Source organism: Haplochromis burtoni, unplaced genomic scaffold (genome assembly GCF_018398535.1).
Source record: "Haplochromis burtoni strain Fernald_Lab_line unplaced genomic scaffold, NCSU_Asbu1 Contig_71, whole genome shotgun sequence".
NCBI classification, from domain to species: domain Eukaryota; kingdom Metazoa; phylum Chordata; class Actinopteri; order Cichliformes; family Cichlidae; genus Haplochromis; species Haplochromis burtoni.
In genome coordinates this window covers 1,357,019-1,383,601 of record NW_024582432.1, presented here as the reverse complement: position 1 = coordinate 1,383,601, position 26,583 = coordinate 1,357,019, and the positions used below count along the sequence as shown (strand labels likewise).

At 40.9% G+C, this 26,583-nt stretch overlaps 1 protein-coding gene across 6 annotated transcripts in view; it reads right to left on the bottom strand.

The window, feature by feature from the left end:
* Nucleotides 1-5,012: 5,012 nt before the first annotated feature.
* The window catches only part of wu:fj29h11 (protein NO VEIN), a 43,773-nt gene continuing 22,202 nt past the window's right edge, over nucleotides 5,013-26,583 (bottom strand). For all 6 annotated transcript variants that reach the window (XM_014334033.2, XM_014334032.2, XM_042221651.1 and 3 more), the window contains 21 exons: nucleotides 25,962-26,210; nucleotides 25,462-25,674; nucleotides 21,512-21,693; nucleotides 21,211-21,394; nucleotides 20,630-20,772; nucleotides 18,893-19,074; nucleotides 15,795-16,054; nucleotides 15,458-15,695; nucleotides 15,191-15,374; nucleotides 13,249-13,375; nucleotides 12,972-13,058; nucleotides 11,913-12,098; nucleotides 11,570-11,832; nucleotides 11,254-11,402; nucleotides 10,454-10,538; nucleotides 9,152-9,266; nucleotides 7,776-7,907; nucleotides 7,437-7,688; nucleotides 6,044-6,185; nucleotides 5,779-5,935; nucleotides 5,013-5,700 (listed from right to left, as the gene is read on the bottom strand). In XM_014334033.2, the coding sequence (XP_014189519.1) occupies nucleotides 5,287-5,700; nucleotides 5,779-5,935; nucleotides 6,044-6,185; nucleotides 7,437-7,688; nucleotides 7,776-7,907; nucleotides 9,152-9,266; nucleotides 10,454-10,538; nucleotides 11,254-11,402; nucleotides 11,570-11,832; nucleotides 11,913-12,098; nucleotides 12,972-13,058; nucleotides 13,249-13,375; nucleotides 15,191-15,374; nucleotides 15,458-15,695; nucleotides 15,795-16,054; nucleotides 18,893-19,074; nucleotides 20,630-20,772; nucleotides 21,211-21,394; nucleotides 21,512-21,693; nucleotides 25,462-25,674; nucleotides 25,962-26,210 (3,944 nt within the window). In that variant the 3' untranslated portion in view covers nucleotides 5,013-5,286. The remainder of the gene's footprint in view (nucleotides 5,701-5,778; nucleotides 5,936-6,043; nucleotides 6,186-7,436; nucleotides 7,689-7,775; nucleotides 7,908-9,151; nucleotides 9,267-10,453; nucleotides 10,539-11,253; nucleotides 11,403-11,569; nucleotides 11,833-11,912; nucleotides 12,099-12,971; nucleotides 13,059-13,248; nucleotides 13,376-15,190; nucleotides 15,375-15,457; nucleotides 15,696-15,794; nucleotides 16,055-18,892; nucleotides 19,075-20,629; nucleotides 20,773-21,210; nucleotides 21,395-21,511; nucleotides 21,694-25,461; nucleotides 25,675-25,961; nucleotides 26,211-26,583) is intronic.

Genomic DNA, 26,583 nt, shown 5'->3' with positions numbered 1-26,583 from the left:
TGGTCAAAAATGACTCCAGGGTTCCTCACAGTGTTACTGGAGGCCAAGGTAATGCCATCCAGAGTAAGAATCTGGTTAGATACCATATTTCTAAGCTTTTCAGGGCCGAGTACAATAACCTCAGTTTTATCTGAATTATATGAAACAGCCTCCGAACATTATCAGCTGCTTGCCTGTTTTTAGCAAAATCTGTTTGGTCTGCTTGAATAATTTTATAAATAACTTTTTCTATTTGAAATGCTATAAAAATTAGGCAATACCTTATAGTCTGACTCGAGGAGGTTGAGGGGCCTAAAATTACCTCTGTGAATCCTTCCCAGGTTTGGGAAGTCATATTATTGTTGCAGGCACAAAAGACCGAGGGAGTGCCGCCTTTTGAAAAGTATTCTTGATCGTGTTTGTGAGAGGGGTTAGTAGATTTTTGTTAAGTCTTGAAGTATTCAGTCGGAAATCTATCGGGGCCTGGGGCTTTTTTGTTTTGTAACAATTTAACAGCGAGAAGAAACTCGTCCTCTGATGTTTCTTTCTCCACTATGTGTTTATCTGTTGTGCTAATCTTTGGCAGAGGTAATTCACTTAGAAATTGTTTTATTTCAGTACTGTCACTATCATAGTCGGTCTCATATAAGGCTTGATATTAGTTTTTAAATTCCAGATTTATATCTTTTGGGTTTTCTAAATATCTGCTGTAGTTTGCCAGTCTTATTACCAAATTCATAATGCTATCTAGTTCTGGCCATTGCAGCTTCAGCTTTGTTTGTACACATATTAGTGATTCTGCAAATACTTGTTTTGTTCTCGAGTGATCAATTTCCAAGGTCCTTATGTTGCTATTACTATGGTGGTGGCTATCCATGTGTAGCATTTCATTCCAAGACTAATTTAAGGTAAGATAAGATAACCTTTATTAGTCCCACACGTGGGAAATTTCATCATGTGGACAGCAAATTATAAAAGAAAACTCCGCTTAGTATTTGTCATGTGTGGCAGGCAGGATGGACCCAAATGCAGGACTCGTACACGGAACGTAAACTTAAAGCAGCAGCTTTACTCGCTGAGAAAAATCCTCCATAAAGTAACTTTACAAAAAACAAACCAAAACCCTGAACATGGTAACTAGAATCACTAGAAAATAAGGTGCACAGAACTAAGAATGATAGAAACCAGAAGCACAGCGAAACTTACAGCACATGAGATGGTACAATGCAACAACGGACAGAGGACAACACAGGGCTTAAACACACAGGGGAGTAACGAGGGAATGGGAAACAGGAGGGAACCACAGCTGGGTCTAATCTGACATAACAAGACAGGGAGGAAACAAATCTGAATGCACTGAACACAGGACAAGGAACTATCAAAATAAAACAGGAAACATGAAACCTTCACAAAGACGCAGACTAGACACTGTGAAGTGGAGACGTGACTGACAAGGGGAACAAAGGGAACATGAAACACGGAGACGAGAGTAAGTAAACATGGAACAGAGGGAAGATACAGTGAACTAGAAACTATAAAAGTAACACAAGCAGAAAACAATAAAGAAAACCAAACCCATGAAAAACAATAAATCAAAGAATATAACTTAAACCGTGACAGTATTATTTGTCTTATGGATTCTATCTTTAAAAACAAGTCTGGAGTCTGATACAGATCTAAATGGTATTTTGCTGAGATCCAAGTGGCAGCACGCCCCATGCTTTAGCTTACAACAGCAACCATAAAAACAACTGAATGTTGAGTTTACAAGCTACACATGAATGCAGCATGAGTCCAGTACAGAGGGGGGCAGCTATGCAGTGCAAGAAGAGTCCCACTTCTAATATCAATGTGTTGTTTACGAAAACAAACATCACCTGCTAGTCATCTCCTTTTTGACTCATGCCTGTGGCCTCATATCACAAAACATCAGCACAATATTCAGCTCTGTGCTGCACGATATAATGACAACACTCAAAATACTTTATTGGCCCTCCAACAGAATGTAAAATGCTGCAAAGGATTGTAGACAAATCATTTCAGGACCCCTTTGCTGCTTTACAGGAATAACCCTCTACTATTGATTTATTTTGTACATTTTGTGCCTCAGTGCTCCCCGTGACTGATTCTTTGCAGGAAACAGCCCTCTGGTTACCATAAGGTTGCATCATGAGATGAAAATAGGGAGGTGCCGTTTCCCCAGGCTGTTTCTGATCTCTCCACTAGCACTCCTCACATGCCTAATAAGTGTCCTGCTTTGGAGATATTACTGTCCTACAGAAGCTACACAGGGTGTGGCTGTCAAAGAGGGGGTCCAAAGACCACCGTAGCAGGCGGGGATTTCATTAGCTTCCCTTTGCAGTAATGGTTGAACTAGACAGAATATCAGGGCTTAGTCAGACTTCTAACTATATCAGAATGAATTTGAGAGGTGAGCTCAAAACCAGAACTGGCTTAGGTAGAGGCAGCCATATTACTTTAAGGCTGGACAATGTAATTCCAACTGTAATGCAGGCTGTTCTAAAAGTTCCTTGAAAAGTCTTCAGTTGACCAAAAATGCCGAATCACAGTTACTAACATGTACCAGAAACAAATAACGAGAGGTTGTATTTTCCTCATATTAGTGTCTCTTTGTTGCCGCCCTGTTAAGTTCACACTGTTGGTTTACTTGTGGTTCCCAGAGTTTCTAACCAGCTTCCAGTTAGGATTTAGGAAACAGAGCTGTCCTCTTTTCTTCCAAGATTACACTTCAAACTTTCCTTTTTGATAAAGCTCAGAGTTTGGGCTGGATCAGGTGACCATGAACCATCCCTTAGCACAGGGTCAGACTGCTGGGGGACTTTGCCTGATGTTACATGATGGGTGTCACAAAAGATCTTTTAGCTCAGTGATTCCAAATATCAAGTCTCCAGTTATTGGTCTGACCCAAAGGTGGCCAGTGGCTTGGAAAAACATGGAAATCTGTCCTCCAACATTAAGTATTATGTAAGTATTATGCCCCTAGTCTGGTTGTGATCTTTGAGCTTTATTTTGACACAATGAGCACTTTCTTTTGGTTGAACTATTTTAAGCACGTTGTAACTGTTTTGTAAAGTGCTGTACAAATTAATGTTTTATTCTGATGCACTTACCCTTCCCTCGCCTCTTTTCCCTCCTCAAACATATAATATACAGTGGGGCAAAAAAGTATTTAGTCAGCCACCGATTGTGCAAGTTCCCCCACCTAAAATGATGACAGAGGTCAGTAATTTGCACCAGAGGTACACTTCAACTGTGAGAGACAGAATGTGAAAAAAAAAATCCATGAATCCACATGGTAGGATTTGTAAAGAATTTATTCGTAAATCAGGGTGGAAAATAAGTATTTGGTCAATAACAAAAATACAACTCAATACTTTGTAACATAACCTTTGTTGGCAATAACAGAGGTCAAACGTTTACTATAGGTCTTTACCAGGTTTGCACACACAGTAGCTGGTATTTTGGCCCATTCCTCCATGCAGATCTTCTCGAGAGCAGTGATGTTTTGGGGCTGTCGCCGAGCAACACGGACTTTCAACTCCCGCCACAGATTTTCTATGGGGTTGAGGTCTGGAGACTGGCTAGGCCACTCCAGGACTTTCAAATGCTTCTTACGGAGCCACTCCTTTGTTGCCCGGGCGGTGTGTTTTGGATCATTGTCATGTTGGAAGACCCAGCCTCGTTTCATCTTCAAAGTTCTCACTGATGGAAGGAGGTTTTGGCTCAAAATCTCACGATACATGGCCCCATTCATTCTGTCCTTAACACGGATCAGTCGTCCTGTCCCCTTGGCAGAAAAACAGCCCCATAGCATGATGTTTCCACCCCCATGCTTCACAGTAGGTATGGTGTTCTTGGGATGCAACTCAGTATTCTTCTTCCTCCAAACACGACGAGTTGAGTTTATACCAAAAAGTTCTACTTTGGTTTCATCTGACCACATGACATTCTCCCAATCCTCTGCTGTATCATCCATGTGCTCTCTGGCAAACTTCAGACGGGCCTGGACATGCACTGGCTTCAGCAGCGGAACACGTCTGGCACTGCGGGATTTGATTCCCTGCCGTTGTAGTGTGTTACTGATGGTGACCTTTGTTACTTTGGTCCCAGCTCTCTGCAGGTCATTCACCAGGTCCCCCCGTGTGGTTCTGGGATCTTTGCTCACCGTTCTCATGATCATTTTGACCCCACGGGATGAGATCTTGCGTGGAGCCCCAGATCGAGGGAGATTATCAGTGGTCTTGTATGTCTTCCATTTTCTGATGATTGCTCCCACAGTTGATTTTTTCACACCAAGCTGCTTGCCTATTGTAGATTCACTCTTCCCAGTCTGGTGCAGGTCTACAATACTTTTCCTGGTGTCCTTCGAAAGCTCTTTGGTCTTGGCCATGGCGGAGTTTGGAGTCTGACTGTTTGAGGCTGTGGACAGGTGTCTTTTATACAGATGATGAGTTCAAACAGGTGCCATTCATACAGGTAACGAGTGGGGGACAGAAAAGCTTCTTACAGAAGACGTTACAGGTCTGTGAGAGCCAGAGATTTTCCTTGTTTGAGGTGACCAAATACTTATTTTCCACCCTGATTTACGAATAAATTCTTTACAAATCCTACCATGTGGATTCATGGATTTTTTTTTCACATTCTGTCTCTCACAGTTGAAGTGTACCTCTGGTGCAAATTACTGACCTCTGTCATCATTTTAAGTGGGGGAACTTGCACAATCGGTGGCTGACTAAATACTTTTTTGCCCCACTGTACTACTGTGAGTCATTAACGTTTGTCTTCTCTCTCCTGTAGGTTCTGTTTAATCCTCTTTGGTGTTCATAGCCTCACTATGCTCCTCTTTGCATCCTCCTTTCTTGTCCTTCATCTTCCACTTGAGGTCACTTGTTAAAAGGGAGTTCTTCCTCCCCACGGTCACCAAGTGTTTGCTTATAGGGAAACATTGGATGATGGGTTTCTCGTCATGTAAACATATAAAGTACCTTGAAATTCAATAAAAGAAACTCTTCAATAGACACACTTTTATTATTTCAAAGGAATAAAGGAATGGTACAGAAAGTAAAAAAGGTTAGCAGATTGCTTAACTTCACTGAATATGGAAAACAGTTGACATTAAAAGGAGCAAAATGTATCTTTTGCTCAAAAGCAGGTAATACATTAAACATAAACGGCACAATATACAGCTAAAAGGACTCAAATCAGTGCATTTACTACGAACATTAAAAATTACACAAAATTATTTTAGGCAACTTGTGCAAATACCTCCACAGATTTTAAAAGGAACTACACAAACAGATAAAGAGCTAAGTCTTTGGTGTGGAGATGCTGCGCTAGGTTCTGAATCCGACAAAGGCGTACGTTCTGAGCATCTCCAGTGCTGTACACTCTGTATATGTGGTATCGTTCCCTCTCCTTCAGTGCAAAGTCCAGCTCGTTGGCAGACATGTGGATAAATGACTTCTCTTTCTTTATAGTCGACTTCACCTCCACATACACCACCTCAGGCTCTCCTGTGGATCCGAAGGTGAGCTTAAAGTCGTATGGCTGACCGGTCTCCCCGCTCTGATTGCACCACATGACGTGCGTGGGTCGTCCAGTGTCGCTGCTATCTCTCCAGTGGCACAGGAAGGAGTTGACCAGCTGCTCCCCCCATTCGCCGATCGCTGCCACGTCTATCTCGTCTTCTGATAAGACCACCTACAAAACAGAGGAGCTATTAGGGAAGACTTGATAACCAGCGACTAGGAAACCAAAGCTTGCAGTCGGTATACTGACGGTGGTGGGTCTCTGGCAGGTGAGCTCCATGTCTTCAAGTGTGGCCTTGGTTTTGTTCCAGTGAGGAAAGTCCAGGTTCAGAGGAGGACGGATCTCTGCAGCAGCTGCTGCAGTCCCCTGGAAAGTACTAGAAAGCACCACAGCCTCAGGTACAGCACTGACAGAGAGAGACAAAGGAGAGAGATTAGGAATACATACTCAGTAAGAGTGAAAATCAACATTTTCTGAATATTTTACATATTTGGGAAGAGGAGAAGAAGCCTACAGGCTGTTTGGAACGGGCTGGCTGCTGGCTGTCTCAGCAGGTGGTTCAGATGGAGGACTCGGTGGAGGTCTGGGAGCTGCAAGGCTTTTCTCTCCACCTTCAGCTGTGTCAGACCGAGTGGTCTCACTCTGCTGACGGCGCTCTGTTGGTGACAGACAACACCAAATGGAAAACGTTAGTTTTTACAGGATGTGCTGTAACAGTTTGGGAATAATGACACAACGCAGAATTACACAAGAACTTTCTGTTTGTAGTGTTGTGTCTTTGCTCACTAACAAGCTAAAATCAACATCTTAACTGATAATGCAAGATGCAGCTGGTTAAGACAATAAAACTAACTTATTGTGGACGATTTTTTAATCTACCTGTCTCTCCCTCTCCGTAAGTATTTTCAGTTTCTTGTGATTATCACAAACTGAGAAAGACGGTTCTGTGTTACCATTCTGCCCTGTGGTGAAAATATAATTTTGCAAAGGTAAAACACTTAAAGCTGCACACATTTATTCTTTGTCCATTTCTAACACAAACAGCCTGAGCAGAGGAAGAAGAAAATCATTTTCATATATATCTCCTGTCTTCCTTCTCTCACCCAAACCAGTCGCGGCAGATGGAGGTTTCTTCCTGTTAAAAGGGAGTTTTTCCTTCCCACTCTCGCCACAGTACTTGCTCATAGGGGGTCATATGATTGTTGGGTTTTTCTCTGTATGTATTATAGTAGGGTCTACCTTACAATATAAAGCACCTTGAGACGACTGTTGTTGCGATTTGGTGCTGTATAAATAAAACTGAATTGAATATAAATTGCTAATAGTCAAATCCATCTTAAAACTGTGATGTTTTTTTGTTTGTTTTTTGTGAAAATCTGACTCACTTGTGCGTCAGATTCTAGTAAACAGAAGTGTGTTTATTTTGGCTTCAGTTTCGTTCTATAAAATTTAGTTGCATTTGTTGCTATTGACTGAAAAACGAAAAAGTCCTAAGCTGTTATCTCTCATCCAGAGACCCTCGCTATACTGGAAACCCACAAACCTGCCTGCAGCGGCAAAATCACTAAACCACCTGAAAGTTTACTAGATTAGGCAGGTCAATAACTCTTTTTTTCTGCTGCAGCATAAATATGGAGAAGTGTCACCTCTGATATCAGAATGTTAACTGGTGCAGGAATCTAATTATTCAAGTGGAGGTTTCTTCCTGTTAAAGGGGAGTTTTTCCTTCCCACTGCTGCCATGTGCTTGCTCACAGGGGGTTGTTTGATTGCTGGGGTTTTCTTTGTATTATCGTACGATCTTTACCTTACAATACAAAGCACCTTGATGTGATTTGTTGTGATTTGGTGCTATATAAATAAAACTGAACCGAATATCTGTGTTTTTAAGGATCTTGAATGTGAAACCTGGTGGTGGTGGTGTGTTGGTGTTTGCAGCAGCAGCAGTTGTGTTAGCTTGCTCTGGATGACTGGGAAGCCTCTGAAGGCTGGGTTGGTCTGCAGGTCTGTTGGTGCTGCTGCTGCTTCTGGGTGGATGGTTTCCTTCGTGGCTGCTTCCTCTGGGTGCGACTTCCATCTCCAGGCCTTGTTCTTTCGGTCCAGCTGGAGGAGGCCACATCTTCATGACAGCCTCCACCACTTTGCTATCTTCCTGACCTCCTGACAAATGTGACAAATGAAACATGCACTTTTTATACTGCTAATATAAACAAAATTTTCTTTACTCTGAGCATCTGCATTAAGTACCAGCTCGACTGCCTCCTGTGCTGTGTATTGGTGCTCGAGGAGGCCAGCACACCAGCGTCTGTTCCCCGTCCTCTTGTCCAGGGTGAGATGGCTCGACTGTGGAGCTGGTGGAGGAGAAACTCCTTGACAGCACTGGAGGATAATAGTTTCAGTTAAATCCAAAGAATATAAAGGAAACATTGAAATGAAACCTTAAATAAAACACCAATCATACACAGTGTGAGCCTGTCTCAGAGCTGTTGTGCCATGAAAGCAAAATGTGTAATGAAAAAGTCTTTGATCATATTAATCCTTGTAAAATGTGTGTGTATGTGTGTGTATGTGTGTGCTCTCTGCTGCAGTATGGGATCTGCTCCTCTTGCTCTTTGAGCCCTGGCAACAGCTGCTCTTTTATGTCACCACACACAAGAGTGAACAAACTCGAATTAGCATATGCGAGAAACACACCAGTTATGTGCACTGTGTGTGTGTGTGTGTGTGCCGAAGGAGTGTTTGTGTGAGGCTGAGACTGCGAAGAAAAACACTTTGAATATTATGAAATGATAATGGAAATGGGGGCAAGTGTCACAGAGAGAATTGGAGGAACTGCAGATGGAAGCGTGAGAGGAAGCAGCAGTGAGTTTTAGGATTCAGCTCGTGTTGCAGTTGTAGCACAGAGCTGATATTCTGCATCAAACTGTGATTCTCATGCACATCAACACTGGGCTGAACACGTGGATTTTTCAGGCTGTTTTTCAAACATTCTGCAATTTCACAAAGGTAAGTAAATCAGTGAGGAGCACTATAGAGTAACAAAGAACCTTATTTACTGATATATATTTTTGGCACTATGGCTCTGTTGTGGGAGAGCAGGTGTTAATGACAAGTCCGACCCATGCAGACAAGCCAAAATGAAAGAAAAACATTGGAGTGGCGCTGGGTTGCAAAGCAGCTTGCAGATGTGCAGCAGGTGTGGCTGGGTTACAGCAGCTTAAATCGCATGGTGTGTGTGAAAATAGCCAATTAGAGGTGTAGAAGAGTGTAAACAGAGCCATCGCAATGACATCAAGCAATGCTACGTTCAATTAAACTGTTATTTTAATCAAACCTATTTCGCTTTGAGAGTTAATGTGTCTGTTATGGTGGATAAATTAATGGAAACAAGTGGAAGCTTTGACTTTTCAACTTTCACCTTTAGCATTCTGTTCGATCAAATTCCATCAACATAACGATAACCTATCGGTTACGCTGTTTTTCCAAAAGGTTACTACCTCTGTGGCCTAGGGGGTCACTGTTGTCCTGACTGACAGATATGTTCTGAGATTTATGTAAATCCAACATTTCATGTGTGACAGGATGGCTGTGTGTGTGTTTTTTCCACCATGTGTCTTCTGTACCTCTTTCAGGGGGAATGTCTGGTTTGTGAGGCTCTGGGACCTCCCACAGTTCCTCCTCACTGGGCAGCTCTCTGATTTCCTCTTTAGCCAAGAATCTCTTCAGGGCTCTTGGGTCCTGCATATGTATTTATTATAGTTATTGTAGTTATTATAGTATACACGGCATACACATAATATTAGGCAAGGTTGACAGACTGTATAAAAAAGATGGACGTAGCAACATGATATCACCAGTGGTTTGTGGACTTTGTATTTTGAAACTAAAACATTTACATTTTGCCTGCTGCCATGTTCTTTTTTTTTTACATCCAGAAATGACCATAATCAGATGAGACACAGGAGTGCTAAGGTAACTGCTACAGCTAACTAACATAGCTAACAAGCTGCATCCATAAACTGTACCAGGTGCAATGTACAGACAAAGCCTTAGGAGCCTGCCTCAAATGGAAGGAACTGCAGTTTTGGCACGTCCGCATGCTTCATGTTTATTGTTGCCTGGACAGCATATAGCATTTGTTTTGTATCAAAGAACAAAACTAATTGCATTTCATAATTTTATTCACACTGGAAGACCTGTGGGACTTGCATTTGAGTTATTTAGGAGGAACACAGAGGTCTGATCCATTCATCATCTGTCTGATTCTCCCTGTTCCTCCTTATAAAATCACTACATAATAAGACCAGTGCTGACTAGATCTGAGGTCTGTCTTTTCAGATTCTCTTGCCAACAGTGGCAACGACAGACATTCTCAGTAAAACTCCGATGAATTAACACGAACTTCTAGTCATCAACTTCCTGGGATACTCTAAGTAATAAGTGAATATAATAAGTTGGGAGCCAGATTTCCCCTAAGCCTCTCATATCTGTCTGACTGCAGTGTAAAGGGATGTTACACTACAGAATCAGATCATTAAAGCCTTTAATCAGACACTGAAGAATTTCATTTTATTGACTTTGGAAAATCCCAAAATGGAACCTAAATCAAACATTTGATCCAGATGTCAAAACTGATTATATAACGCAGCTCTGTTCTACTTCTGGAAAACCAGAAGAGAATGATCAGTGGAGCAGGATCAAAGCTGAGGCCAGATCTGAGCATCTTTTGCTGCTGCACTGCTCTGTGAGTCGGCAAATAATGCAAATGCAACTGCTCTCCAGGGAAAGGGCCGTTACCCGGCACTACGGTCAGCTATGTGGTGAGTTTGTGCAAGTGGCAGGATGAAAAAGTGCAAATGACTAAAGACTCTTTTCACTGGTTGTGGATTAGTGATCGATGCTGGAAGGAATTATATATCACTTACACTGCGCGAGGTTATCAGGCCAGAAAGGAAATGTATCAGCTCCTTTTGGTGGCTGCTCTCTGTGCAAAACAATTTCACCACCTCCCTGAAACACACACAGCATTGCAAGCTACTGTAAGACAAATGCCAAAGCATGTACAGGGTAAGTCTATGAACAGCTTACTCAGGATATGTTCTCTTTATGAGACTTAAATGCATGTGAGCGAAGGACTTCTGAAATTCAGCAAAGATCAATATGAGTCTTCATCATATTAATAAAATCATGTGGATGCATGGATCTCAACTGACAGCTAAGACTCGATGCCATATTAAAAATTAATTGTAGAAATAATCTGATAATAAAGGGGTTTATTAATTCACTTATATCTCAATGAGAAACACTCTGGGGAAAATGGCTAGAACTTCAGTGCCAGAGCTTGCAGAACTTAATAGTTTCTGTTGATATTAGTATTTCTTTAATAGCTGTTTACATGTTCTGAACACACATATGCTATAGTAATGCATATAATGATGAGGTTCTACTCTGTGTTTCCCTCCAAATTCAATTCAATATTTTTCTAATGACTACACATAAAACTGCAAAACGAAGGAAAATAAAATAGAGTTCTGTGGAGTTCATAGAAAAAGACTTGGACACCAACATTTAACACTGAACTGTTCTACAAGACTTTCTTGAACTTTTCCTGACTTAGTGAAGGTTGAAAAACATCACTGACTAAGTCATGATTAAGACATTTAAGACATTTAAGAATCATTTAGATGGAGAAATTAATTTCTGTGACCGTCCATCACACACAAACCTGCAGATGTCCAGCTCAGCTGAGAGATTATCTTTCTGGATGTAAAGCTCTTTTTTATCCTTCAGCAGACAGATGACATCCACCAACTCAATCACAGGGTCCTCATCGTCAGCTACATCCAGCTGGTGGCGAATGTATAGCTTGCCCACCTGTGAATAATCAGACAGAAACAAAGGAGTGCATATTTGTTGTCTTTGTTTTCATGCTTTCTTCCTTTCAGAGCTTTAGGTGTTGTGGATGCACCTACAAGAAGACTCTTAAGAGAAAAAAATAAGACAAATTAGGGTTGACAATTCCTTCAGATTTATCCTCTTACCTGTGCAAAGTAGAGGTGCTTGATTTTTCCTGCTATGTTTTGTTCAGTCAGCTCTGAATAGACTTCATTCAGTTCGTCATGGTGATAGAGAAACCTCTGAACGTAGGGAACAATCCAGCGCACCAGGCTCTGCATGGACGGACAGGGCCTCAGGTTCTCAGTCAGAGGCTCACTCTTGACACATTCGGAGAGTTGACGAATACCACAGATATCCAGAAACAGTTGTCTGTCTTCCTCACTGAATGCAGTTCGATCTGCCGCGTCTATTAAGAGAAAAAAAATCATGAAAGTATCAATCACAGTATATTCTAACGCAAACAATAAAAATGTAAAAGCACTATACCAGAGTTTCCTGTCTTGTTCTTGAGCGCCGTCTTCTTCTTTGGTGGGGGCAGGTTGAGCAGACGCACCTGCTTATGAGGTTTGAAGATCTTCTCCAGCTCTTTGCTGTCACTGATCATAGGCTTATGTGCCAGACTCACCCAGTTGTTATTCTTAGTAGGGAAGACCTTCTTATCAGACACCATCCCTATCAGACATGCACACAACCATATAAATCAGACACGTAACACATAAACAGCAAAGGTACACACAGAATAAGCTGTAGACATTTAGCATGACTTTTTTTCTCATTGTACTACAAAAGCTGCAGGTTGGTTGTAAGAGGTTCACACTAAATGCAGATTTCGATTTAGCATTTCATCTCCCTTCCACTTATTTGAAGCCAACCATCTTTTGGTTGCCCGGCAGGTGGGCGGGACTTCTGTGCTGACCATATAAAACATATCTGCGGTCAGCATCATATAGATACAAAAGTAGAAAGAACTGCCTGATGTTGACTGTTAAGTTGGTTCTCTGTGTGCTCATATTTTAATGGTTTATGATGCAAGTTGCAGCAATCTGCACCAAGGTTTACTTTAATTGACTGCTTTATTAACTTTGACACATGCTGTTGTAACTGCTGACCATACTGGTGATCCAAACTGCCATAACAACTTTCCATCATTCTAAGAACACTAACATGCACCCATGTCTTTTACCTCACACAATATCTTTGCGTCACATCTTTCACCTGATGCTTACATTCAGCTTTCTGCACAAAGGATCTGCTGAGTATTTATATTGTTTCAAGTTTATCATCTGAATAAATATTTTTCCGCAGGTACTACAAGAGTATTGCTAAATGTAAAAAATATAAACATTCCCACTCCAGACAGTGCAGTCTGACTGTCTTCAGTCCTAAGTTCAAAATGCTTTAATCCTGCAGCAACAAATTCATCCCAGCTGCATTTAAAGCATGCGGCACACTGACAAATGGCAGATAATGCTGGATTTCCAACAGAAATTCTGTGTGAACAGGTAAAGAAAGGTGCGTTGTTTTTGGAATAGATACATGACTCACCTTTCAAAGTGGAGCAGTAACTGTGATTAAGTTTGGACTGAGGAATTCTTTCCTGGTCTCCGGACATTTTGGACTTACAGTTTTTAGCTGTTAAAACAAATACAACATTGCATTAAAATATTTTATGTAAAGAAAAACAGAGGAAGGATCAAGTATCAAATCAAGCTAGTCAATGGAGAGACTATTGAGCAGGAAATAATGAGCTGCTGGCAGATGGGACATCAACAGTAAACAAATGTATGAGTCAATGAAAGAAAGGCAATCTAAATGTTCTTACCAAGTCTGGCATAGAGGATCGAGACATCCTGTAGCACTTCAGCAGTTGGTATGGGACAGGAGGAACAGATCAGTTCCAACAAGCCAACATACTGGTTCATGTTGGGGTCGTTTTCCACATTCAGCAGCTATGCATGAGAGAAAGAAATGCAGACACAAAGAGTTGAATTAGTATTAGTATTATTATTAGTATATAGTACTGCATTTTTGTTAACAGTCGGTCCTCCTTTATTTTTTTTAAACTCAATTTGATTTATATCAAATTCCCAAATCACAATTCATTCAAGGTGCTTTAAATTGTAAGGTAAAGACCCTAACAGAGAAAACCCCGAAAGTCATATGATCCTCTCTGACAGGGGTGTCACCAAGGGGAGGCCAAGGCAAGCACTGGCTGCCACCTAAAATTTGCTTCCCCCCCTTTGGCAAGATGGTCCTCTGTTGGTAATAATTCTAATACACATGAGCAAAAGAGAAAGGAAGACACCCTACAATGATTTGAGACATTGCCTATTTGTCTGTTATTGTGTATATATTTATTTATATTTATATTTCTTCATACATTCTTATACAGTTCTATATTGTGTATTGTGTATTTTGTTGTACAGTTATTTTATTTTCAACTTTAATTTATATATTTTATCTTATTCTCCCAGTTAAATTTACCCTTCATTCTAATTTGTGTTGTACAGTTATTTCATTTTTAACCTTAATTTATATTTTATTCCTTCCTAGTTAAATTTACCCTTTTTAATTTTTCATATTTATTTCCTATCTTATTCATAGCCTTTTCCTTTTTTGTTTTCTTTAGGTCACGAGCAGTTGTCCAAGCATTTCACTACATATCGTACTGTGTATGACTGTGTACGTGACAAATAAAATTTGAATTTGAATTTGAATTTGAATTTGAACTGTATTTTCAGTGATATCATCTTTAATAGCAAGAAATTAACTAGGCATATAATTATTTTCTTTCTCTCTTTTTTGTCATATTTTTTCTAGAAACCTAAATTTGACAACAGCATAATAAATCTGGAGATTCTGTTGGTGTGCCAGCCCAGTGTTTTTAGTTGCCCCATATGGCACCACTAGGCACCCCTGCTGTATGAGCAAGCGCTCTGACGATAGTCAGAGCAACCCATCGCTCAGAGCAAGCCATTGTTTAAATGGCTAACTAGCTAGCCAATAAAGTTTTACTTAGCACAATCAGTATTTGCTATGTAGGAATAATGGAGCTGCTTTACTTTAGTTATGAAGGAAATCTGAAGACAAATCTACAATAAAGCAGACAATTGTGATGAAAATTCCCACTCTGAAATTTTATAGGCAGTACTCAAAAATAAAAATCCAATGGCTCTCTAGCCCAAACACAATACAACCACACAATCCTTTTCAACAACTACCCTCTAGGTGACCTACAGCCAATTCTAGCACAAGAACAGTAACAGAAAGTTTAAGACTTTTAAATGGCTTTTTAAAATTAATCTGAGTTTGTATACAATGATATCTTAGTTATACCAGGAAACCTGACAGTTGCACCCAAATGCTAAGTACACCTATGGACACCCAGACTGATGGGAAGTAAACAACCTCTCTGTAGATAATCAGTAGGTCATATTTTACACTTCGAGAAAGAAAAATCATGTGAGCTTTGTTTTTTGAAAAATGACTAAAGCATTGAATCCATACCAAAATACCATTCAGTATCCTCAGAACTAACTCAGAGCATGGCTACACAATCTGTCTTCACACTGATCTCACTGTGCTGAATAAAACCTGCTTTCTTGTTAGCTTAACAGAAGCAAATCTGCATTATTCTCATGTGTTGATTCAGTGCTTTTACTGATTGACAGTAAAGCTGAAAAGCTGACAGTGACATCAAAGGGAAAAAAAAGAAAACAAAAAGAAACCTTATGTTTCTTTTCTTCTTTAGTAGGGCAGCTTACCCTGACGAAGAAGTCTTTCATGTCTTCCAGACGGTGATAGAAAGGAAATAGGACTTTGGGCTCCCGGACAGGGCTGTCTGGTTTACGTGTGAGCTCTTTGTAGCGCTGGAACATGTTTGTTGGGTCGCCCCAGCACACCTCTTTCAGGTGGTAGAACCGTCCAGTGCACCAGTCATCACTGCGCCTGAGGAAACAAAGTACTGCTTGTGGTTTTCAGGTACTTTGAGAATAATCTGAAAAGGTATGCTGAAAATGATGATAATGTACCTTTCGTTCTCTATAAACACAGCAGGTGTATGCTGGAAGAGCTCCTTCAGGCTGCCCTGAGAACAGTTTTGTTGCAGGTAGGTGTAGACGTTGTGGATGTGCTGAATTGTGGAAGTGAAAGTTCCCCTTTCTGACTCATCCTCAGGGAGCCTCTGCTCCTGAACATCTTCCTCTGGTTTGATGCACCACTTTTTCAGATAGTTAATCAGAACATCCACTGAGATTGTTTCTCTCATCCCTACAAGAGCAGGAACACAGTTACAGACTCCTTTACAGGACAACCAACAAGAATAGCAATGGACAAAAGTAATCGCCACTGTAAAAGACACATTTTTACCAAGAGCTCTGCTGAAATCGCTGGAGCTAATGTCCACATAGTCGACATGGGTCCCCAGCAAGTTGGTGACTTCAGGTGATGACAGGTAGACAGAGCTCGGACAGAGGTACTTTCTGTCCAGCTGGCCTCCTTGTTTTGGGCGATAGGCTGGCACCCATTCAAGACGACACAAGGAATGGTAGAAGGAAGACTTGGTGCTTTTGATTGGTTGCCCATCACTGTCGATCACCTGGGCTGTGAGGTACTGAGAGTAGCAATGTCTGAAAGAAAGAGACAGAGAAAGAGACTGTTTGAGATGTTTTCAACCCACTTCTACAGTGGATTGAAAACACAACATGTTACAGACGACACGCGACACCATTAATGTGGGGTCATTACAGTGCATGGCTGACAATTCTCCAGCTGTCCTGATTTAATGACTCAGAAAAGTGACAGAAGTGTGTGAACTACATTCTCAGCAGCATTGTGAGATAAATATACAGATAAATTTTCACCAACCTGATCAGTGCAATAGATACCAGTTAAAAAATAGTGTTCTCTGAGTCAATCTCATATATGCTGTGGAACACTTTCCCCATCCTGTTACCCTGTAGAAGGTAGATATTGTTGCTTAAGCATTTTCCACGTGCCTTTATGGGAATTCTCCCACCTATGGGTGCTAAATATCCTTGGGCAAGATACTAACACCAAGTTGCTCTCCGAAAAATCCACTGGAATGTGTGAATGTTAGATATGGGTGAATGAGGCAAGTTGTGTAAAGCGCTTTGAATGCTCAGATAGAGTAGAAAAGCTCTATATAAGAACCCGTCTATTTACTGTTTTAATGGTTTGAGGTGAACTGAGCTTCTTGTCTTAAAGTGATGTTAAACTGATACATTCATAGGTGTGTGAGATTGTGTGTATAGCATAAAATGAATAGAATAAAGCACTGCATGAATGAGTGCATAAGTAGGTAAACATGGCTAGAAAAGTGATTTATAAATGCCAGTCTATTTGACTTTCTTTATTAAAGTGGACCTACTGTGCGAATTTCCAGTCATTTGGACTTTACTAGACTGACTTTGGATAATTCATCATTCAAAACATCCAGATTTTTCTTACATTGGGCCTTGGTGAAGCCCCTCTGTTCACCTACTTTCTAAAATAAACTGTTTTGCATTTAAGCCAGCTTTCAAGTCAGCTTTCATCTGGTTGGCTGCCCTTTCATGATCAGAAATGATATCACCATATTAGGGTTATCCACTCACTGACATCATACAGGGCAAAGAGTAGAAAAAGCAGATTAAAATAGGAGGAAAAAGAAAAGAATTACACCAGTTTCTAGAGCTAGTGAATGGTATGGTATATATAAGGGACATGTATTACATTAGTACTAAGTATTTATTTATTTATTTTTACTCATTCTGTACTTGAAATTTGATTTAAAGATTAATTGTTAACTATTCATTCCTTCAATTTCATGTGCTTTAGTCCCTTTTTTCAAAGGTCACTGTTTTGAAACTGAAAATGACACTACTGTGATGCATTTGAGAACTGTTCGGGAGCCACACCATCTAAAACAGTGCAGTTGATAAGGACTACAAGCATAAATGAAGCTGCTGATAATTCAAACGAAGGAGAAAAAGCAAAAGTAGACACACAGACAGGCACAACGAATAGCTGTAATTTAAAACCTATAGGGTAGTGCTTGGCAGTCAGCCAAAGTCTAAATGATAAATGAGTTTTAACACGCAAAAACAATTTTGGGATCCTTTAATTATTCATTGAAATGTGATGTATAGCAACAGCTGGTACGAAAATCTACACGAGAAATAATTCAGCTGTGTGCTGCTCACTGGCATGAGTTTGGGTGACCTCCTTACCTAAACTGCTCTTGTCTGTTCCCACACAAATATAACAGGAACTCATGAGATGGGACCGCACTAAAAGCACCTAAATCCAGATTACGAATGTTATGCCTGTGTGAGCTCAAGCCCAAACAAAAGCTCGGTGTGTCACTGCTTTTTTCCCTCAGGAAGAAATGATTTTGAACTGCTGGTGCTGGGGAGGTCAGCCCTGTCACCTCGCAGCAACAGGTCCAGGGCTCCAATGTATTCTGGGGCCTTTTACACACAGAGGCTATTTAATCCACTTTATATTAAAGACTTCATAACACCATATAAACCCAATGGTGCACTTGACTCTGAGACTGCAGGTTTACTTGTGGATGCTAGAATGCCAGCTCGCAGTTTGGATTCAGGAGATAGACCCACTCTCTACTTTTGAGATTAGGTGTAAAACTTTCATTTTTAAAAGTTTATCTTTAAGGCTGATCAGGTGACCCTGAATCCTCCCTTAGTTATGCTGTAATAGGCCTAAGCTGCTGGGGACTTCCCAGGAGGCCCGACTTTTTCCATTATGTGTTTATATGACACGCTGCATTTAATCATTAGTTATTATTGATCTCCGGCTCTCTTCCATAGTGTGTCTTTTGTCCTGTCTCCCTCCCCTCACCCCCCTTCCTGAGTCTGGTTCTCTTGGAGGTTTCTTCTTGTTAAAGGGAGTTTTTCCTCCCCACTCTCACCAAGTGCTTGCTCATAGGGGGTCATCTAATTGTTAGGCTTTCCTTTGCATTATTGTAGGCTCTTTACTTCACAGTACAAAGCAAATCTAGGCAAATGTTGATGTGATTTAGAGCTTTATAAATAAAATGAAACTACACTGAATTTCGGTTTCCTCCCACAGTCCAAAGACATGCATGGGGTTAGGTTAACGGGTAATTCTAAGGATAAATGTTGTCTGTCTCTATACTTTAGCCCTGCGACAGACTGGTGACCTGTCCACGGTGTACTTTCTCTCGCCCTAGATAAGCTCCATTCTCCCCACAACACTGAACTCAATAAGCGGAAGAAAATGGACGGATGGATGCCAAACAATGTCTGCACTCTAACACAGTAATCACTTAATGGCCACAGTAGAAACAATAGGAATTGCCACCTGATGCTGACTAATCCCAAACCCATTAGTCTGACCATTTGTTTCCTGAAATTGGGCAAAATCCACTGGAAAAACATTACACAGGAGGGGGAACATGGTGTGTTTCATGGTGTGATTGTTACCCAGTTTCCCAGTTGGCCTCCAGCAGCTCCAGCAAAGCCATTCTCTGCTGCAACAAGAGGGAGCCAGGCAGTTCTGCTGTGGCCAGAGCGTGAAATTCCTCACACGGGTAGTCGTCGAGTACATAGCCCTCCCCTGGGACTTGGCGCCACGTTGCACTTTCGACTGACCAGGGGCTGGAGGCCTGGTGGAGGAGTATGGCAAAAAAGTAAGCTTTACCACTGATATCGACATCTCTTTTAAATGTTCAAATCCATCTGAAGTTAAATCAACTGAGGTGTCCTGCAAGCATTGCTTGCTTCTTTATGGGCTTACAGTAGCAAACTGAATGTGTCTTCTCTTAGGTTGTTATCTACTAAAGCCAGAAGAAGAAGAAGGAAATCTGATCATGTCCAAGGAACACTGATCGCTGGCGGCACATACAAAGCCAGAACCAGTTTTTTTTGATTGGTCCAAAACCTGCTCGCTTTAATAATTAGTGTTTACTTTGTTTTGTCAACTTTTATACAGTTACAGTATAGGACACCAACAAACAGTTGTTAAGACTGATAGATTTATGTGATCAGGTTGCCTATAGTTGCAAGTAAAGTAATCATAGACAGTTTTTTTCTGCTAACTTGCTTTATAAATGGCTTAATGAGATAAATCAGTTTTAAAACTACTGTGAATCACTTTTGATTCTGACTGTTCAACTGACAAAAAAACACAAGGTCCAGTTCTGGTTCTGCCAGAGGTTTCTTCCTGTTAAAAGGGAGTTTTTCCTTCCCACTTTTGCCGAAGTGCTTGCTCATAGGGGACCAAATGATCGTTTGTTTTTTCTCTGTATGAATTATTGTAGGCCCTATAATGTAGGGTCTACAATAATACATCTACCCTACAACTACCTTACAATATAAAGCGCCTTGAGGTGACTGTTGGTGTGATTTGGCGCTATACAAATAAAACTGAATTGAACTTAATTGAATTAGCCGTTTGAGTCAGATAATTTATACATTCACAATCCTACAACAAGTGGGCAAACTCTACTGCTAATAGGCAGCATAACACAACCAACAGCTCTAGAACAGTTACTAAATGGATCTTCTGGAAGGATTTCTTATCATGGCCCTAACCACAGAATGAGCAAAGCCTACTTTTGCTTTAACATCATTAACAATAGCATAAAAAATCCTTAATGTAATGACTTGTTAATAGCATCTGATGCATACAGTGTTTTTAAACAGGAATGATGTTATCGCAATTTTCCAGCATTGTATGTAGGTAGTATCAGTCACACCATGACTGATAGTATCATCACAAATCCTCATACTTTCCACTGTAGCTGTGGCTCAGTCTAAAATAGGCGTCAGGAATGTGTGAGCTGCACACCTCCGACTATGCCTGAGTGACATTTCTCAGCAGCCACCTGTTTTTCTTCTTATCCTCAAAGCAGCCATTGATCTTCCTAGTTCTGGTGCGACTCATAATTGTTAGTCTTTTCGTCCTTTAATCACTACCTTACTCATCACGATGACTCACAGATGCAGACATATAATCTGGTCTTCCTCTGGTGTCCATGGAACCACTAAATATTTTGCCCTTACAAAACACATCCATAGCCTTTTATCACCTGTGCTTACATGCAGAGCCATCATGACCTTTGTCTGATCTTTTTCTGCCTATCTGACTGGATCAGTGCAGCGTGAGCTGTGTGTCATTCTTTTTTAGCTGAGGTAACAGTTCAGGAATATCGTCCTCACCAGTTCTGTAGCAGTGAGTGTTTGTCTTTGTTTGCAGATGATGAGACCATCTTTGATTCCCAGTTTACTGAACAGCTCTCTCCATCCTGCCACATCACCGTCTGTCTGCACATAGCAGGGACTCAGCAAGATCCAATCATAGCCTGGTGAAAGGGAAACACAACAGTCAGCAACACGAAGGTTTACAGAAGAAATATCAACAAAGAAATGCTGAACCTGGTAACTGAAAGTGTAACTGATTAAAATGAGTTGTTCAGTCATACAAACAAGGTACCTGTGATGCATGGGCCTTTGTTACTAGAATATTATAAGAATAGTCACAGGAACACTGATATTTAGATTTGGTGGCAAGGCTGTTGCTGTCCCTTTCACACAGGCAAGGGGAGCAGCAGCAAGACCCGAGCAGAGAAGAGAGCAGGTATTATTGACAGCAGACTTAATCAGTGTTAATTGATTATGTGGGAAACGTCATGAAAAGGATGATTTGATGTGAAGTTGGGTTGCAAAGTGGCTTGCAGTGCGCCTTACACAACACAAGCTGTTATTCTTTCTTTTAATAAAAGCTGTGGGATTCTCCTTACCAGGCAGCTTCGATGGTAAGTTGACGTTTCCGTACTCTTCAGAGAAATGCACCCTTTCATTGGATGGGCACAGCAGACCCCTGGAGGTGAGGACGGGTACTGCGGTGTCTGAGTACTCCTGGCTAGAGGACGAGTGCTGCTTGATGAAAACCAAGTAACTCACAACCACAGGTGTAGGCTTTGACTTCAATGAAAAGGGTAAACAGAAATAAGAGAAAGAAGAAAGAAAATTCATCCAATTTTTTTTTAAAAAGATCACTGATCATTTTTTTTTCTCATATTCATTTACAGTGTTTGTTACCTTCCATTTGTTGTTCCTTATTGTAGGGTAGATGTGCTGCTCCAGCAGCTCTTGAGGCTCTAGCTCGTGAACCCCAAGTCTTCTGAGCAGCTCATGAACCTGCTGACTTTCCAAAGGCTCCAAACAGCTCAGCAGGGACGGGTGAACCACACTGACATCCTTGTACAATGCAGCCAGTGGTCCTGTGAGAAGAAAAGTACAGGTTATATCACCAAACTGGTCACAAAAACAAAACCTACTGCATGCTCCTCATTTACTGTAGGGTTATATGTTATATAATAACCACCCTGTTTAAAGTTGAGTTCTTTTGAGTGAACCTTTTCATCAGACTCTAGAAAGTGTCACTCCAGTTCATTTCATTTCATTTCACAGAGACTCGCCTGTAACAGATGTGAAGAGAGGCAGAAGACTGCTGTTGTGGCAAAGTGCTAAATGTGGAAGACGTTTTTTCTGAACAGGCATCTAGTCTCATTTTGTCCTGGATTTGGGAAATACACAATTCTTGGTAAATCTTGAATTACTCATACACTGTCTTAATTTTTAACACAATACTACAATAAAACACAGCAACTACCTTTAAGTAAAGACCTCCAGTGACCTACTTTTCTTCCTTTTAAGGCTTGCATCTGAAGGAACGCTTTCCCACTGATCTCTGCGCTGCTCAATATTTCAGAAGAACACTGTGTTTAACTTCGCTGTCTCTCTAAACCCATCACACTCATCTCTGTTCACCTCGCCTTTGAGCAGAGCCTGAGGTTTATGCTGCACCGAGGCTGATTTAATCTACAATCACTGACCCGAAAAACCAGCTAGAGTAAAGATTTCACTCTGACTTTTATTATTTCCCCATCAACTTTCCAAACATTCTTTATTGAGTCTGTTTCCAGTGACAAAAGCTTTTCATAATTATGAATAGGAGCCTTGCACTCAAAATCATGTTTTTCACTAGCCAAGAATTTGTCAAACTTTATTGTTCTCAAACACCGGTGGCGTGCACTGGTGATTTAGTGCTCTCACATGAAGCAGTCGACCCACAGGAGGCAGATCAATGCCCAAAATCAAAGCCAGCCTTATTGTTAGTCCTCGTGCAAGACCATGCTTCTGGCAGCAAATCCTAAAATCTGAAACCTCACTGGTCACACACTTTCTGTCAGACTTACTACACAAGGCGAATTACTGTCCACAGTGTTCCTATATGCTAATTAACCAACACAGAAGCAGCCAGTTCATTTCAATAACAACCAATGCAATGCATCAAGAGCGGCACAAATTAGCAGGTCAGATGAGGTAAATCTACCAACAGCACAGGTTCAGCTGTGCTACTTCTAATGTGATGCAACTGTTTCTCTCTGGAAACGACACGGCAATTCATACCAAGGAGCAGGAGTGGAAAAATAAACGTTCTGACACGAGTAGCACGAGGGAAATCTTCCTTCAAAAAGTGAGAGGGGCAGCATGAGGTCTTTAAGGCAGGAAAGGTTTATGTTTGGATGAAACATGGGAGCCCAGGTGCAATGGAAGATTGATCCAGAGAAGAACTGCTTTATTAGAAACGACTTCCCTGTATTGACCTGAAATCTGTGTCTAACAGCTGACCTATAGGAAGGAACGTTATTGATTATCAGATCCAGTGTACTATCTACTCTTTATATGCTTTTTTGTTGCATTCATTTTTTAATGACTCACGACCAGCTGTGTTCTAGATAAATATGATGGATCTGCCTCCCAAATAAACATCTGGTGCAAAAAAGCTATTTTGTAATATTTTTTGGTCTTAAAACAATGGTGGAATTTTCTATAAACTTTATAGATTGATCCTTAGCAAGCCAGATGTCATTCTTTTAAATGCTCCCCCCCACCCCTTTCTAAGGAAAGTAAGATATTTGTCTAATCTAAACAATTTTGAAAGACAGCCATTGGTGATGCTTATGTGAGCCACAGATTCCAGAGAAACACGACGGCAGCAGAGGGAGAGGGGAACACGAGCACTTTGGCTCCTTAAAGAAACACTAAACCACTTAGACTGCACATCTATTAAAGCCAGCAAGCTGCAGCGGCAGGATGCTTACATCAAAGTGTGAAAATCCATTATTCATGCTCGCCATTCTAAACGTCTGCTTTGGGTACCATTTTCAAATACGATGACGCACAACACAACACCGGTGCCGTTCCTCAATGCTTGTGCGAGCGTGCTCCGACCTGAGTGGCTACATGCCTGCTTATTCTTGGAAAGAGGTCAACTTCATCTGCAGACTGTACAAGTTTGTCATACACCTACTTGGCTAACCTGCATGTCTGAGTCTGCTGACTTTGAAAACAGAAGACAAAGCTACTGACGCAGATCCTTTTAACCTTTTCGAGAGCTCAGAGTCTTTCCCCCTATGCCATTTCTATATCTACTCAGACATTAAAAAAGAAAGTTTGAATGTGTTCTGTAGTCTGTTACCGTGTCTGTTTACTTAAGTGCCTTGATTCAAATGTACCAGGTAATGCACTGTGCTATTTTTTACTCAGTTTATGAAGCTCCACAACAATTTCCAGCTTTGCAAGGATTTCCTGGCTGAGGTTTGTGAGCACAGATGGAGAGTGTTACATGTGCACTTCTCACCGTCAGCAAGGTGATACTTATTTATCCGTTTTTGTTTCTCCTACATCAGTTTGTTACATTTTTAGAAAATGAAAACCTGTGAAAGCGTACTGTTCTACATTCTCACTGCTTTCCTTTCTCCATCTCTACTGCTGGTTCACTGTTTTTTGTTTTGTTTTTTTCACGCTTGTTTTAGCAAAGTGCAATCATCACATGCGTATCTATAAATTCTCTGCAGGTTCAGAGCAATTATCTGCACCAAAGCAGCAAAAACACAGAGACATTGCTGCTGACTCTTTCACAATTCTTCTTTAATTCTACATGCAGCTGTACACTGTATGCTGGGCCTGTCTTTTTATCACAATACTGCAGCTATTCATCTGTTAAGAAACAGTATTAAAATATGCAGTAGTTTTAGTTTTACTTATGTATGTAAAACACAAGCTGATGTGGCCATTGTGAGGTTGCCTATTTCTTTGTGGATTATACTTTTAAAGCCTTTTACTCTTCACATTGGTTTTAGGAGCCAGAAGTTGCCATATTTGGATATGAGTGTGCAAGGCTAAGTTCTCAGCTAATGTTAGCAAATTTGTTTAGCAACCATTGAAAGAAGAAAACAAGCTAGGTATACAGCTAGGAACTAAAGGCGCTTGTCCTTGTGTCAGTACCATAATAGCATCCACTTTTTTACTCACTCCATATTTCAAGCTGAAGCTGTTAGTATTTGGTCAGTGCAATGTATTTTTTTTTGTATAGTCAAAGATATCGTATTTAGAACAGCGCTTGGAGTGATAAGCTATCAGCTAACAGGCTAATTTAACAAGTGCACAGAAACACATATTTGCAAATTATAGCAAAGTAACAGTACATGAAATAAACAGCTCCACACACTGCAGAACTCACATTTCCTTATTTATTGCCGCTAGTAGTGTATGACGTTCAAGCACATCGTGTAAGAATCGTTTAACCTTTTCTATATTAAAAAATAATAACCCCCGCACAGTTGTTAGAGGGGCTGAAATTAACTTTTAAGAAAGCAAGTGCTATTTTTACCTGCCTGTAAAAATGCCTGCCTGTGTTTTTATGCTAAAAGTAGAAAATAGAATGCCTTGCTTTTGGAGCAGCCTCTAGTGGCCATTGGAGGAAGTGAAGCTGTTTGGACTTCTGCAAGCTTCACTTTTCAGCCCCAAACTTTAGGCTTTTCCTATTCTATTCTTTGACTTAAAGCAAGGCAAAGTTATTTCAGAAGGACACACATAATCAAGATATCAGTTTGCAATTTAATCACCGATCACATTTCACAGATCAAGCCTCTTAGCCACTACATACTGCCACTAATAGAGTTATGAAGTCAGAGTATTACCTGTCTGAGCTTGAGCTTTCTTTTTCTTGGTCTTGCTCTCTTCCATTGGAAAGAACACTCCTTCCACACTTAGTGCCACCGCACGTCCGTCAGCTAGAGGGATTATGGGTAGCTCTCTGAGCGTCTGCAGGATGGAATCTGCCTCTCCGTATCCATGCTCCAGAGCTCGGAAGTTACAAACCAGCAGCCTGGCCAGCTGATGTAGACCTGCATCTGAAAGTAACACAATTCAATTCAATTTTATTCATATAGCGCCAAATCACAACAAAAGTCGCCTCAAGGCGCTTCATAGATACAGAGAAAAACCCAACAATCATATGACACAGTCTGGTGTTCAGATTTGCCATTACATAGGCAGAGAAAACATCAGTTTGTTTCTACTGAATGAAAAAGAAATAAAATGGAATATTTTAAAGTTTAGCCATTGATTATAATGACAATATAACTATGCAGCATCATATTGCCCTCACTGTGAGATGCCAGTGTTGCTCTGCACACACCTGAATGGATACCTCCCACTGTCATCAGCTCCTTGGCCATGGCTGTGGTTACTATGGTAACATCCGTTCCCCGCAGGTATCGGACTCCCAGGTGAGTGAGCAGGGAGGTGGGCGGTGCTGGGCTTAGATCCGGATGCAGATAGGACAGAGACAGATGCTTTTCCAGCTCACCTCCACCAATCACTTCCCGTATCACAGGGTCCTGACAGACGGCCACCTGGGAGGGCAGCTTGTACACAATCTTACCACCTGAGAGAGAAAGCAGAGGAATGTTTACAGTGTTACAGTGAAGAAATAATCTTTCATATTTCTTTGACATGCTCCTGTTGGTGCTCTGGTCTAACCCCAGCTCAACCTGTTTGGTTTTTCGTTTTTACCTTTACCTGAGATGGGTAAACTTGTAGTTGACTCAATGGAAATATCCTCTGGCTCACTCAACATTTTACCTGCATTTTTGTTTAAAACTGGTTTACCCGTGTCTGTGTCTCTGTATGCGAACTGTAATCAGTGCTTCACTGGTCTCTAGTCAAGTCCTTGCTTATTCTAAGAATGCTGTCATCTTCCACTTTTAAAAAAAGCCAACCTTGAATCTTTTCTTCTTAGCACTTACACATTAATCTCC